The sequence below is a fragment of the Trachurus trachurus genome, assembly GCF_905171665.1.
Source record: "Trachurus trachurus genome assembly, chromosome: 7".
NCBI lineage: Eukaryota > Metazoa > Chordata > Actinopteri > Carangiformes > Carangidae > Trachurus > Trachurus trachurus.
In genome coordinates this window covers 8,611,702-8,626,260 of record NC_139901.1, presented here as the reverse complement: position 1 = coordinate 8,626,260, position 14,559 = coordinate 8,611,702, and the positions used below count along the sequence as shown (strand labels likewise).

General features: G+C 43.1%; 1 protein-coding gene across 3 annotated transcripts in view; it reads left to right on the top strand.

Annotated features, from left to right (window-relative positions):
* The first annotated feature begins 3,387 nt into the window (after positions 1-3,387).
* The window catches only part of arfgef2 (ADP-ribosylation factor guanine nucleotide-exchange factor 2 (brefeldin A-inhibited)), a 31,585-nt gene continuing 20,413 nt past the window's right edge, over positions 3,388-14,559 (top strand). Inside the window, exons 1-9 of one of the 3 annotated variants that reach the window (XM_083975785.1) lie at positions 3,388-3,823; positions 5,790-5,820; positions 6,260-6,404; positions 7,942-8,088; positions 9,502-9,681; positions 10,936-11,251; positions 11,351-11,488; positions 12,294-12,418; positions 12,936-13,069. In XM_083975785.1, coding sequence (XP_083831911.1) covers positions 3,622-3,823; positions 5,790-5,820; positions 6,260-6,404; positions 7,942-8,088; positions 9,502-9,681; positions 10,936-11,251; positions 11,351-11,488; positions 12,294-12,418; positions 12,936-13,069 — 1,418 coding nt within the window. In that variant the 5' untranslated portion in view covers positions 3,388-3,621. Of the gene's footprint in view, positions 3,824-5,789; positions 5,821-6,259; positions 6,405-7,941; positions 8,089-9,501; positions 9,682-10,935; positions 11,252-11,350; positions 11,489-12,290; positions 12,419-12,935; positions 13,070-14,559 lie in introns of all 3 variants that reach the window. The other 2 variants (XM_083975786.1, XM_083975784.1) reach the window with 2 other exon arrangements.

The following is a 14,559-nucleotide window of genomic DNA, read 5'->3' as shown; positions in this document are numbered from 1 at the left end:
GACTGCACGGCCATATTCCATCTGACCAAGTGGAACTTGCTCGTCACTCCGTAATATCGCTCCCACCTGGGAATGGGACATGTTTTTAGAATTAATTTCCTTCATATTGCACTCCCTCTTCTTTCCATGACAAGGGCTATTTCCCCTGCTGCATGTGTACAAATGAGAAAATGTGAGTGTGATTTAATTTTTGTTGTTTGTTTGTTCTCTCTCTCTCCCTCGCTCGCTCTCTGTTCTTCCTGGACCACAACTCAATATATCTAATCACAGGGCTGTACAGCACACATCTCATCTATGTTGTTTTCTTGGCCCGGGCCGTGAGTTCACTTGGATGTGTTCTGAGACATTCACATATGAAAAGTGTTCTCTTCAGTATTTCTGCACCACTACACAGGGCACACATTTTTTTTCTTGCAATCAGTGACACTATTACATGATGTAACACGATCATTGTATTCAGAATATGTTTTAAATATTGACTTTGGGGCCTACAGTAAATGGCACATCAATAGCTGGACTGTAACACTATTAGTAAATCACAACCACAGGAGTTAAAGTGAATGGTGCATACAGGGACAATGGAGAAAACCGCCTGTATCTCAAAATAAACCCTGGTCAGATTGAGTCAGACTGAAGCAAACCCACATGCAGACTCACTGGGTGCAGACTGATTCACTCTGTATTTGTTAAAGGTGAGGCAGGTCTGCTCTCATGCACAGCACAGTCTTGGTCCTGAGCTGCACTTGGCATTTCAATCGGAGTTGTTGCCCTAATGAAAAGTCCCCAACAAGGCTGTAATGAACTTCGTATGAAAGGTTCGCCATAAGATAACAAAAATTCCCCATGATTGATTATTGTTTTGCCTTTAAAGCTGCAGCAGGAAAAATGTTGATCATGTTTAAATTCCTACTTCCCTTAAATCAACTTATACCAATCTACTGATGCGAACGTAACTATCACCAACATGTTTTTTATTGCACAGCTTAAAGTTATATTTGTGGGATTTTTCTTTTTGGCACTTAACTCCCATTGGTTAACTGATGAAATTGCTCAGAAAGTTGTGTTCCTCATCACATCCACAGTACGAAGTAATTCTGGCTCAGTTTTAACTCCTGATTCTGAAGCAGATCCATAGATAGCACTTATTGGAAGTAAAATATCCATTACTGCTACAGACTGCTGTTAACTGCCTCTCTGAAGTGGGAGCAGATGGTCTATTGTTTCGCTTATTGATTTTTTAGAATTTGCTTTCCTGTTAAATGATAACATTAAATTTAGGTGAGATTTTTTTTAAAAACACACACACTCTCACACATTATTTTCACTCACTGACATTTTCAATAATGTTTATTGGTTTCACCAGAGCCAATCTGCACCTGTACATTCATGGGGATCACCTTCACACTAATGTATCTATCATGATTGAGATCTGTTGTTGTCACACAGTGAATCTCTATTACTGGAAACCAACACACTTGGTGTCTAACGTGTACAAGGTGATGTCTGTTTAGGCCTTTTTCTAGTACAGCAGGTGGGTGGGCCTCTGTCTTCTGTCATTTCCCAACATTAAAAATAGTGATGAATGGTACTCTGAATGGAAGGCTTTTTTTTTTTTTTTTTAGAAATCAATGTTAATTTATTTTCTTTGTCTCTTAACTTTACTACAGGACACTGGGATTGTAACCACAGCGAAGTTTTTATTTATTCTCTAATCATATGTCTTTCTTTGTACACAATTTATGACTTTATTTTTATAACTGATGTTTTTTGTTTATTCTTGATTGTTGTTTTGGTCATAAATCTTATGGTACAGTAGATGTTATTGCCCAATACTAGGTGACAGGAGAATCTGTACAAGACATGACATTATTATTCTTTTTTTTTTTTCCATACTGTGAATATCATTATTTTGTGGGAGAAAAACTGTTGTATTAGCACAACCTCAGAACAGGCTTCATGTTTTGAGTCCTTTTTTTTTTCTTTTTAAGTGATTGAGCAATGATTTTTGCTTGCCAGATAAATCCTATGGTATAGATTTGTAATGAAGATTGTCAGTATTTTCATATCAATGCTATATATGATGTACATTTTTATCACATTTAATGAGAAATGTTTTAAGATTCAACTGGAGATGTATAAATAAATAGATGTACACCTGTAATTTCTGATTGAAGGAGCTGGATAAAATAAACTAATATGTAGCAATCTTCACTGTTCTTGGCGTGCATCAATAAATGGAGATGGGTAATATTAATGTACCTTCCCTGGTAGGACCATACTACTGTAGTACAGTGGTTAGCTCCATGGGAAAATGTATTTTCACTTTAATTCCAGACACAGATAACACAATTACTGAGTGTGTGACTATTTTTGTCACAGGTTCAAGCACAATCTGGAATAAAGCATCGGTTTCTGAATGCGTTATTTACTTTGGGTGTCCTCACACCTCACAGATGCTCATAAATAAAATTAAACGGAATCAGAATTGGCATTACTTGTGGTGCATGTACACATACAGGGAATTTGACTCCAATTCAGCATAGCACTACAGTAATAACATAGAAATGAAAATAGGGTAAAAATGTAGGTCAGAAAACAGACAGTATTTTATTATTTTTTTAGTTAGTATTCATTATTATTTTTACAAATTAAATTCCACTAGCAGATAAATTAAGTATCTTCCTCATTTGTCATCTGCAACATTCAAGTGCATGTTATTTTTACCCATTATCCAGTAGTCATTCTGAAATGGTTAGTTCTTCCAGTCTCTTCTTCCATCTACAGTAAAGATATATATAGATAGAGGAGACAGAGGAGGGGAAGGAAAAGTAAAAGAGAAGAATATTAAAAGGGGGAGAGAGATAGAGACACAGAGATGAAAGGAAAGATGTTGCAAAGGATGGAGGAAGGAAATAGGAGATATGAAATGGATCTAACAGGTGAGAAGAAGAGGAAAGGGAAATGAGGGAGTGAGGTCGAGAAATAAAATGAGGCTGGGTATTTTAAGAGGGACCATGTAGGCTACAACATTAAACATAAATGCTGCAGTTTGATACATTGCAACATACATTGATATTATTATTAAAAGCAAAAAATCTTATCAGAACTGTTCTCTAATTTACCCTTGATATAAAAGGTTTCAGGAGCACAGCTGTGGTACAGTTGTTGTTCAATGCGGTGCTTTAGCGCCACCTGCAGGACATTTCAGGAAACAGCGCCTCTTTCAAGGAGCGCTTGTTTTGCTCCAGCGGCCCAAACGGCAAACTGTTGCTCAACTCGTGCAACGTTGCTACGGTGTAAAAGTCCACAGCTGCTGTCAGAGACGTCTAACCGGACCTGTCGTACGACCATGGCTCGGTGAGGTAGCGCAGTGTGTATGTGTGACCTCCCGGTCCCGGTGGTTACCTGCTCCTCCGGGCGCCGGAGTCAAAAACCTCCCAGACAGCTGGGCGTCACGTGACGTGACGTGTAAGCAGCATGGCGGCGCTGAGCTGAGATAGCAACTGTACCGGACTGACACCGATAGCCTGGCTCGCGTTAGCTTTTCCTCGTCACCTGCTCGCTCGCAGGGCCAGGCCGAAGATGACGGCCTGAGAGAGGAGCCATAACAAACACAGAGAGATGCAGCAGCAACAACAGAGGCCACCGCAGCAGCAGCAGCAGCAGCAGCAGCAGCAGCAGCAGCACTACTCGCAGTCCAAGGCAGAAAACAGTAAAACCAAGAGCATGTTTCTGTCCAGGGCGCTGGAGAAAATCCTGGCGGACAAGGAGGTGAAGAGGAGCCAGCACAGCCAGCTGCGGAAAGCCTGTCAGGTGGCGCTCGGTATGTGGGTTTGTTTTGGCCGCTGTTATGACCGAGCCCCGTGTGTTTTTTATACGTGTCTCGAGCTGAAACGTTTAGGTCGTGTCTGGTTCTTCACCAGGACTCACAGGAGCTAGCCTGCGAGCTAACGACAGCGTTAGCATCTGAGTGGCCTCCGTCCGTCTGTGGGGCTCACAGACAGGTAGTGTTAGCCGGATGTTGTTTGGGCATCACTCTACACTGTAATGTTCATTAGGAGATGTTAACACCCTGCCACCACAACCACAATAACAACAACACAACGCCACCGACGTCGGCAGCCGCTAACCAAGCTAATTAGGTAGCTGTCGTTAGCCAGCTAGCAGGTTGGTTAGTTAGTTGGGGCTCGGTTAGCTCGCTAAACAGACCAATCCCTGTGTTGTACGTAGCACTGTCACCCGGCCAGACAGCCAGGTCCTGCTCTGCACCCATGCACGTACACACACATTACGCACACAAACACACACACACACACACACTGGGTATCTAACTCCAGGATACTCTGACGTTCTTGCTTTTCCATTCAACAAAGTCCCGGATAGTGTTACACGCACGCACACACACACACACACACACACTAGTCTCTCCACTTCATTGTGGTATTGCTGTTTATATTTCAGCTCACACTGCCCTGCCCATTTGTGTGCAACCACCTCCTTGTCATATTGCTGTAGCTTTAGTTACAGACAGCTGTCAGTGGCCTGCATTGTTTCTCTGCTGGATAGAAGCATTTGTCAAATAGTGGTCTGATACCTGATCAGGTTGAATTAATTGTTTAAGTTGGGGTGATGTTTTCGCCTGGGGGTGAGGAAGTCAGCCTGTCTCACTCCTCCTGATGCAGGCCATTGAAGGATTGGCAAACGAAGAGGTTGTGTTTGCTTTGTTATTGAGTCAATTAAACAGTTAAAACTGTTGAACCGCAAGACTGACTGCAAAGTAATAACTGCCACAGAGAGGCGGGCAAACAGGTTGGTGTGTGTTTGAGCTGCTGGCCTGGCCTGCTCTCTGTCCATGTTTGTCAGGGACACTCTCTCATTATTCATGTTGCTCCTTTTGCACTCCTCACCCCACTAATGTGGATTACTTTAGTGGTTATCTCATTGTCACACTGTCTGGTATAGTGGTAAACTGTATGCAAGCTTCTTGGATATCTCATTTCCCTCCCACTGGTACAAACTCATGGTAGAAAGTTGTCCTGCTGTGGATCGCAGGCCTTTCCATGATGAATTAGGCATGCAGTAGAAAGAGTTTTTTTTTTTTTTTTTTTTACAGTGAATACCTTTCTATATAAAGGCCCAGTGCTGATTCATACAACATGGAGAAACGGATTAAGTTAATATGCTGTACAGTGTGATATATATATCTGATGATTACTTAAAATCTATTATATCTGCAATTGGGACATATCTGTAAATATTTCACAAGCTGATTTCCCCTGTTGTCCTGTAACATGGGGAGTTCATGGAAGTCGACTCCAGCAGTGTTCACTACCATAATTGTGTGTTATTTTAATCGATTTGGTTGGTCACATCTGGCTGCTCATGCCATTACTCACCGTGCAGCCAGGCTGCTATACCAGGTAGCTAATATAAGAAGTGTGTGTGTGTGTGTGTTTGAGTGTGATAGCTCTCGACAGATCGATGTAGGATGAAAAATTGTTAAGAGAGGAGAATTGATATACAGTAGGAGAAGAGTTTAGATGGGGGGAGGTGGAGGAGATCTGCTAAGTTGAGCCATATTTAATTAGCGAGAACGCATGAGTTAAATCCTGCTTCGTATAGAGTAGGAGAGTTAGACTAAAAGAAAAAACCATCTTACTGTTGTCAGTTTTCTGATTAGCCCTGTAGCCCACTCATTTAGTGTCAAATCATGTCACACACTGCTGTGGGCTGCACGGGTCAAAGTTCAAACTTCACTGACATTTAATCTCTTGTGTCTCCCTTCATAGATGAAATCAAGGCAGAGCTTGAAAAACAAAAGTAAGTATTGTTACGCACACACACACACTCTTTTCAATGAATGAATGAATGCGTAGCAGTAGATTCAAGGTTTTTTTTTCTTCCCTCATCTCTTGTGACGAAGCGGAGGTAAGATTTGCCCTGAAGCAGTCTGCAGTAAACTCCGACTGCTCACTGTGATTTGCGACTAAGGTGATTTACTGCTTTTATAGCTGCTACTTTGGAGTATATCAGCAGTGGTTCAAACGGCCTACAGATGATACGTCTGCTGCTACGGGCTGGCAGGCATCTAAATGGCATCTAATGTCATGGTGCTTTTCTGAGGTTTAAAAGCAAAACTTCAGTGCTGTGTAAGATCCAGCACCACGACAATGAAGATGTTTCACACAGCACTGGATTTATTAACATCCTCCATTAGAGTTGCCATTAAGTTTCAATCTGACTTTTCCCCTCCGCTCAGCTGTTCTGCTCAACCCTGCAGGGATGGAACGGTGGTCCCGCCCAGAGCCAACTACATCGAGGCCGACAAGTATGTGCTGCCCTTCGAGCTGGCCTGTCAGTCCAAATCCCCCCGGATAGTCAGCACCTCTTTGGACTGTCTGCAGGTTAATATTCAAGACCACACACACACACACACACACACACACACACACACACACACACACACACACACACACACTGGCATATCCACATGTTTTCAGTTAATTACTTTCAATAGCTTTTTTTTCCTTTGTGACTGTTTCGCAGAGTTATTCCTGGTTGTATTATCCACCTGGATGTGAACGGGGCGAGGCTTTGAAATCTTGCTACACCTGCTTTACATGTCAGACATGCCCCTAGAACAATAACTTAACATTCCACACAAACACACACACACATACTGTTTACTGTATTTCTTAGTAGCTTGTGGATCAGCTACACTCAGTGGTTACACGTCGTCCATTCAGCCTGGTGTTGATGGAAAGAAAATTAAATCATGGAACGAGAACACACGCACATAAACAAACTGCACTTAATTTTCAGTATTTTATTTTTGAATGCTTATTTGCCTAATTTTAATTGTCTCACTGCTACAATTTGTAGTCTTTAAATGTTTTAATCATGGTTTATTTTATGATTACATTATTGATAGTGTACTGTCTCTACCGTGGTAAACTATTCAAATCCTGCCTCAAAACACATGTCTTTAAGTTGGTATATAAAGTCTGGTTGCTTTCCTTTCTTTATTTCATAGTGATTTTTACAATGTAAATGTATTTTTTTATTTATTGTAATTATGTCATTACTTTTTTTTTTGTGGTGTTTTGTGGCTGTTCGGAGCTTAGCCCTGATGATGTCATCAGGGTTATTCTTGTTTGGGTGTGAGGACTGAGGAGCATAATTTCTTATTAAGTGTGTGTCACAAACTGGTGGCAGGACGTTTTATGACTTGGACATTTCACAAGACCACGCTAATGAATAATGCCGTTCTTAAAGTTGCATTGTGGGAAATGTAGTGGTTTGAGGGGCTTGATCTCAGGGTTCCTAAGCTAGTATGGAAATGTATGACATTTTACTTTATACAAAGTATGGAAAATAGAAGCTATTGTATGGAAATATATTTATCTTAATACTTATTTGGTTTTGGTCCTATGTGAAGTCATTTGGGTCAGTTATTTTGTATGCGCTATTGTACCAATCTCCTGGAAATTATTTGGTGACATAATGGCATACAGATTCGGAATAATGAAAACACATGATTTATTGCATAATTTATTTACATGATACACATCATCTAATTACTCAAATGTCACAAATTATTTGATTTTTTTTTACCAAGCAGTGTGGAAATTAGGGTCTGGAAAAATTTCAAATGTGTAGGAACCCTGTTTTTTTTTTTTTTTTAATCCATCTCAGTTCCTATTCTGGGTCATTGAAGTGCACTGCAACAATTTCTGGAGTGTCGCTCGAAAAAAAAAAAAAATCTCGTTCAGCTTTGATCAAATAAAAACTAAATAACATCTGTAAGATGTAGAACAATTAACCACAATACGCTGTTAAATTAACCCTGAACCCACACTTACTTCAGAACAAACGGAAACAAACGTGTGCAGTGAAGCCTTCCTCTGCTGCTCTCACCTGTGCTCTGTCTCCCTGTGGTAGAAACTGATTGCGTACGGCCACATCACAGGCAACGCCCCGGACAGCAGAACCCCAGGAAAAAGGCTGATCGACCGGCTGGTGGAGACCATCTGCAACTGCTTCCAGGGCCCCCAGACTGACGAGGGAGTCCAGCTACAGATCATCAAGGTGAGCCCGGCAGCACTCTGTACATCTGGCAGCCTTCACATCCTCCAGCTGTCAGTGCTGTTGTTTATTTGAGACCTAGTTAGGTCCAAGGCCCCGCATGTTGTGTTCATTTAGACTTTATCATCAAGTTATCATAGGACACATGGCTAGAGATCTGGATTACCAGTCTCCAGTGTGTTTATATCAACTCATTAACTTCTTCTTTTTTGTTCCTTTCATGCTCATTATTTACCATTTCCCAATCCCTATACTAGCATATTATGTTTCATGGGGATTGTTTACCTTCTTTTGATAATTCTGAGCATCCCTGGTAACCACCTTATCCCTGTGTTTAACGTCACAACACTATGAACTGTTGGTTATTCCCTGGGTAAACTCAGCAGAAATTTGGATTTGCTGAAAATGTGCATTAAGGGCCTAAAATGTCTGTGAAAGAGTTTTCATGCACTTGAGGATTATCACAATGGGGCAGCCTGAAGCCCTCATGGACTGACCAAGAACATGTCTCAAAGTCAGTGGACAATTTGCTCTGACTGGGACACTCTCTATACTTCAGAGAGGTGTCAGTCACGGTTCACAGTCATGGAGGAAATGAGCGTTATACTGTATCTGCTCTCAAGTGAGGAAGATCAAAAACCACCATACTGAATATGCAAAGAAAACTAGATCACATTGTCAGGCACTTAAATTGGCCTTTAATATTCTGTCACTTCTGTTGCAAATCCACCTTTCTCAAGACCACGCTAATGACCAACCACCAGTTCTGTGAATGTGGCCTGGTTGGTTCAACCAATGAATGATCACATCCTTCACTTATCTTATTGAATCTAGAAAAGCTTCAAGTTTCACACCTCTGTTTTCATGTAGAACTTCTCTTTTACATTTAAGAAAGGGGCTCAACAGGCTTCTTTGTGTGTGGTGGTTATGATTCACAGCTGCTGTGTGTTTCCTCATACTGTAGTTAATGAAACACACATCCTGGTTGACTGTAAAGGGCAAAGTCTTACCTGAAGGAAACGCAACATTATCACTGTTGACAGAAGATTTACAGGACAGATTAGAAACATCAGTTTGGCTTACATTCACCACCGAAGGACATGTGAATGTCAGTGCAGTCAATTTACACTGAACTTGAAAACAACATGATATTTAAATGAGTTTGCCCTGCAGGCATTGTTGTAATAACTTTGGCTCCTTTTCATTTTAAAATGCTAATCAACCTTTCTCAGCAACATTAAAATGGCAACAGAGCGGAGCCGCAGCAGAGTATAAGAAGCGTATGTCTGCAGCTTCGTCGTGCTCCACAAGTAGGGAAGTCGAGTGGTGATTCAGCAGGTGCAGCGGCTGCGTCCTCCTCACCAGAACATCCTGTGCGATAACTCTCCACTTCCCCTTTTTTTCTCTCCCGTCCAGGCGCTGCTCACTGCAGTGACCTCGCCGCACATCGAGATCCACGAGGGCACGGTGCTGCTCACCGTCAGGACCTGCTACAACATCTACCTGGCCAGCCGCAACCTCATCAACCAGACCACGGCGAAGGCCACGCTCACACAGATGCTCAATGTCATCTTCACACGCATGGAAAACCAGGCTGTTAGTGTAACCTCGTCCTCTCTGCCGCGTTACATCAATCCATACTGCAGCTTAGTGCTTTTCAATGACTGCGTCTTCCCCTACATGCTGCAGGGAACTAGGATTCGATACAACTGATTTCAAAATATACATTTTCAGTCAAGCAATATAGTTGAAAAGAGATTTTTTTGGACTGCACAAAGGCAAACTAGATGCTTTATGAGGCGTGTGTGAATGTCACAGCCTGGCTCCTTTACAACACCTACGATAGTAATATTTGCCAAGAAAATATTGTGAAGCCAGACACTTCCACAGTATGAATCGTTTGCACAACCTCTGCATGTGATTGATGACACATATAGTAAACACTTAGCCTCAGGCAGCAGCCAGTCACAGTAATTAGCCTGTGCTAATTATTTAATATCAGCTGCAAAGATGCAGACTTGCAGCCGAAAGCCATTTGTCATTATGATCCATTTTCAGCAACAACAACCACAACACATTATGACGAATGCCGCAACACACAAGGTTCATTTTCAATCCGCAGTGGCAAAACCACCTGGCCAGCCAACTCTAACAAATGGATAAATTGAATGCGAACGCACTGCTTTCCCTTTAGCTAGAACCAAACATTAAATAACATCAAGCATTCGGTTTACATGACTGCTGAAGTCCATCCAGCCCATAAATCACAACCACAGCAAGGAAGGAATCACCCCTGAATTTAAAGAGGAACTATGCAACATTTTTATCTTAACTATGCTACATTTGTACCTTAAACAACTTCTGAGTAACTGTGATGGTTAAATAAATTGTTCCAGGGAGAATGCAGGCTCTCTGTCTGCCACCTAGCGTCTCTTGGCCGTAAACCTACTTTGCAAGGTCAGAGCCTCCGACGCGGTGTCCCATCTCTCGTCTCTGCGCACTGCAACAAACGCGCCCTGTAACCCGTAATCTCTCGTTTATGACAGACTACACAAATGTACACATCGTAACGTGTACATGATAAATAATGTTATCCATCACTCCATGAATTTCTTTCTCGACGGCTTGATTGTAAACAAATGCACATGACCAGGAAGAGGGTTAGCAACACAGCGGAAAACCGTCCGGACTTGCATAGTTCCCCTTTAAGATATGAACAGTTTGTGTTATAATGAGCTAATTTATCTTCAGATTCTACCTGATATGTGCGAATCAAACAGTTCAATTCCTTTGTGTAAAACACATTATCGACACGGCTTCTCCTCTTCTCATAATGTCCCGCCTTCACAGGCTCTGGAGGCTCAGGAGCAGGAGAAGGAGCGGCTGCGACTCCCCCAGCAGAACCCGTCTCCGGTCCCTGGTAATCGGAGGTCCGGCTCCCCCTGGTCTGACCGGACGCCCACCCCAGATCCCCAGAGCTCCCCGTCCCCGGCAGCAAGTACACCGGACCTCACCAACACAAACACCAACACCAGCCCCACACCCCCACCGCCAGCCCCTGACCTTGACCAGGAGCAACCGCCCGACACGCCATCAATCAATGGAGAACCTGAGACCGGCAGCGCTCCAGTTAACGGAGGAACAGAGCCAGTCACACCATCAAGTGGTATGTTCACGCCTTTATATCTAAAGTCCAGCTCTTTGTAGTTGTTTGGCTTCTTATTCTATTTCGAAAGTCTGAATCTTCATCATTCTTCATACTCAGTTTTTGAAGATGACGGTGTAGAGACGCCTCCGACATCACAGCTCGCTGAGGAGGGGGACAAACCGGGGAGCTATGAGAATCCAGCAGACGAAGGCGAGGAGGCGGAGCAGCAGCCGACACAGCCTCACAGCGAAACAGGTCAGGACTTAACTGCCTACATTGGCTCCTCTTCTTCTGCCAAATGTCACTACACTTGCAGGGTTCCCACGCATCCTGGAAAATCTGGAAAACCTGGAAAGTGGTTTACCAATTTCTCTATTTGACTCTTTCAGATCCTTGAGGATTTCTTTTCTAAAGAAGTGCTGAGTGAGAAAACTAGCGACATTTAAAAAGAAAAAAAAAATTACACAGATACATACACATACGTACTTATACCCACACAAATATATTCCAAATAATAATAATAGTACCATAAAGAAAAAACAAAAACAAAGCACAAGCAGACAAACAAAACTAGCGACATTGAGTTGATGAGTGTTTCCAATATTGGACCGCGAGCATGAGGGTTTTCTCTCCTCTGCTGAGTGACTGATCAGCAGAGGGCTTTAGTGGGCGTGTTTTAAAAACAAAAACACGTTGTTATGATGAATTTGTCATAATTTCTAAACATGTACGATATAATTTCATAGATAAGTTGGAGCTATAGACTGCACATCTTTAAATCAGACTTCTGGGAGAGAGAATGAGAGAGAGGAATAAACACAGAAACAAACTGGTTAAATGTACAAAATAAGGTACGAGTGACGAAAGCATGAATGGGACGGGGGATGTATTAGTGTATGGGGTGATAACATGCCTGTCATGCTGTAGCATCTGAAAACTACCTGGAAATGTCCTGGGAAATGATTTAAGGAAAGAGTGGGAACTCTGACTTGTGAACAACAATATTTCTCCTCTGTGGTTCTGACCTGTGAAATGTCCACCGTGGTCTCTCCTGCAGCAGAGGAGCATCCAGCCCATCCTGCCACCGAGCAGACAGAGGTGTCTCCCCCCAGAGTCAGCACAGAGGGCCAGCAGATGAACGGCATCATCGAGGACCGCTCCTCAGTCTCCTCCACAGACATGCTGGTGAGCAGCGTTACTTACAGACAGAAAGATCTGCCAGTTTACCTCAGGTTAGGTCAAGGAGGAGTCACTGCACATCACCGTCTCTGCCTACCTTTACTATTGTATCGTAGAATGTGGCTCTTGTCGCCTAGCAACCTAGCCATCGCTCAGCTTTTATTTCCACAAATACATGAGGTTTTAGGCCTCGTAGAGCTCTCTAGGCCACCGTGGCCAAGGCTGAAGTTGAAGATTTCTGATTGTTCGAGAGCGTGCCAACTCTGATGATGGAAAAGCTGTGAGAAGCTTTTCTGCTGTCAGACTTTTGATAAACGAGGTGAAATGAGAACTATTTAAATGGAGCATGTTTATTCTGCTGGCATGAGTATTTAGCACCATACAGTAGAGCCAAAGGACACATCAAGCTCCCATCAGTACGGAGGCGTCCTGCCACAGAAACACTTCTCAGGCTTGGCACTTCAAAGGTCTTGCCATCAAGTGTGCTGTATCAAGTGAAACTGACTTTGGTCTTCTGTCTCAGGACGCCGAGGCCCTGCAGGGAGCCCACAACGCCGCTCGCTTCTCTCACATCCTGCAGAAAGACGCTTTCCTGGTGTTTCGCTCACTGTGCAAACTCTCCATGAAGCCCCTCGCCGATGGACCTCCAGACCCAAAGTGAGCGCCTGACCTGACACTTACTAATTTCTACGTCATGGCAGTCATGCTTTTTTTTTTACATCACATGATGATATAACACAGAACATGGATCCTAAATTATCTATTTAGTTTGACAAAATAAACACAGCTGCCTTCAGCTCATGCACACCGCTTCATTTCAGTCTCGGCGGGTTAATTTGCCCTTTTCCATCCCAGTGTGCCCCTGTCATCTCTGGTTACTGTAACATTAGACCCTTGGCCAGCCACAGTGAATAGGCCAGAGTAAACTGAGCTAAGGATCAAGCTCACGGAGAATTCAGTCTGTCCTAGATACCACGCTGAGACACTATTATACCCAAGTATTGTTTGCTCTCCTCAACTCACAGTAAACTGTGGAAGGTTATTTATAGAAAGGGCATGAAAGCACATTAATTCCCACTGAGCATGCAGCCATACAGGCCTCTTTAAAGGGATAGTTCAACATTTTAGCAAATTGGCCCATTGCCATAATCCCTATAGTTTTAGGAGTAGGTTCGTTACCTTTAATTGTCAGTGTAAGATGTTTTTAGAACAGCGGAGCAGAGCCGTGAGCTGCTCAGAGCTACGCTACTGTACGGAGGCTAATGGGATTTCTTGGTTTCCCTCATCAAACTCATCAAAGACACAATCCAAAAACTTCAAAACGCTCTAGTGGACAAGTTGGGACCTGCACATTCACCAGGTTATGAGATAATGACGGAACGTTAAGAGACAGAGTTGTTTGTGAGGTAAATTCATGCAAAACCGCTGATGCACCTTCCTGTCGAGGGCAGTTTTTCGGCAAGCAAAACAATTCTGTCTCGCAACGTTCCGTTATTATCTCATAGCGTGGTGAATGTGCAGGTCATAACTTGTCATCGAGAGCGTTTTGGAGTTGTTGGATTGTGTATTTGATGAGTTTGATGAGGTAAACCAAGAAATCCCATTAAGCTTCGTTCACACCGGACCTTTTGTTTTTCGAACGAGCGACGAGTTTACATGTTAAGTCAATGCAAACGAGCGATTGAGCGTTTAATCGCCCGGGCGAAAAAACGCTGGGGAGCGGAGCGTTTTTTCGCTCAAGTCGCTCCCATCGCTCGAGATGGGAAATCCCAACTCTCCAGCCGTCAGTCGCTCAGCGCTGATTGGCTGCTGTAATCCCGGTGGTGCCGGGGTAAACGGAGACACATGGCAGTGGGCATGACGTCATCAAAATGCGAGTCTGTGGCTCTGTGCCAAATTGACGAGCGACTGCAGCTGAGCGACGAAGCGTTTTTTTCAGAGCGATACGAGCGACGGCGACAAAAATAAAAAGTCCGGTGTGAACGCACCTTTAGCCTCCGTAGCGTAGCTCTGAGCAGCTCACGGCTCTGCTCCGCCATTCTAAAAATAGCTTGCACTGACAATTAAAGGTAACAAACCTACTCCTAAAACTATAGGGATTATGGCAATGGGCCAATTTGACAAAATGTTGAACTATCCCTTTTATG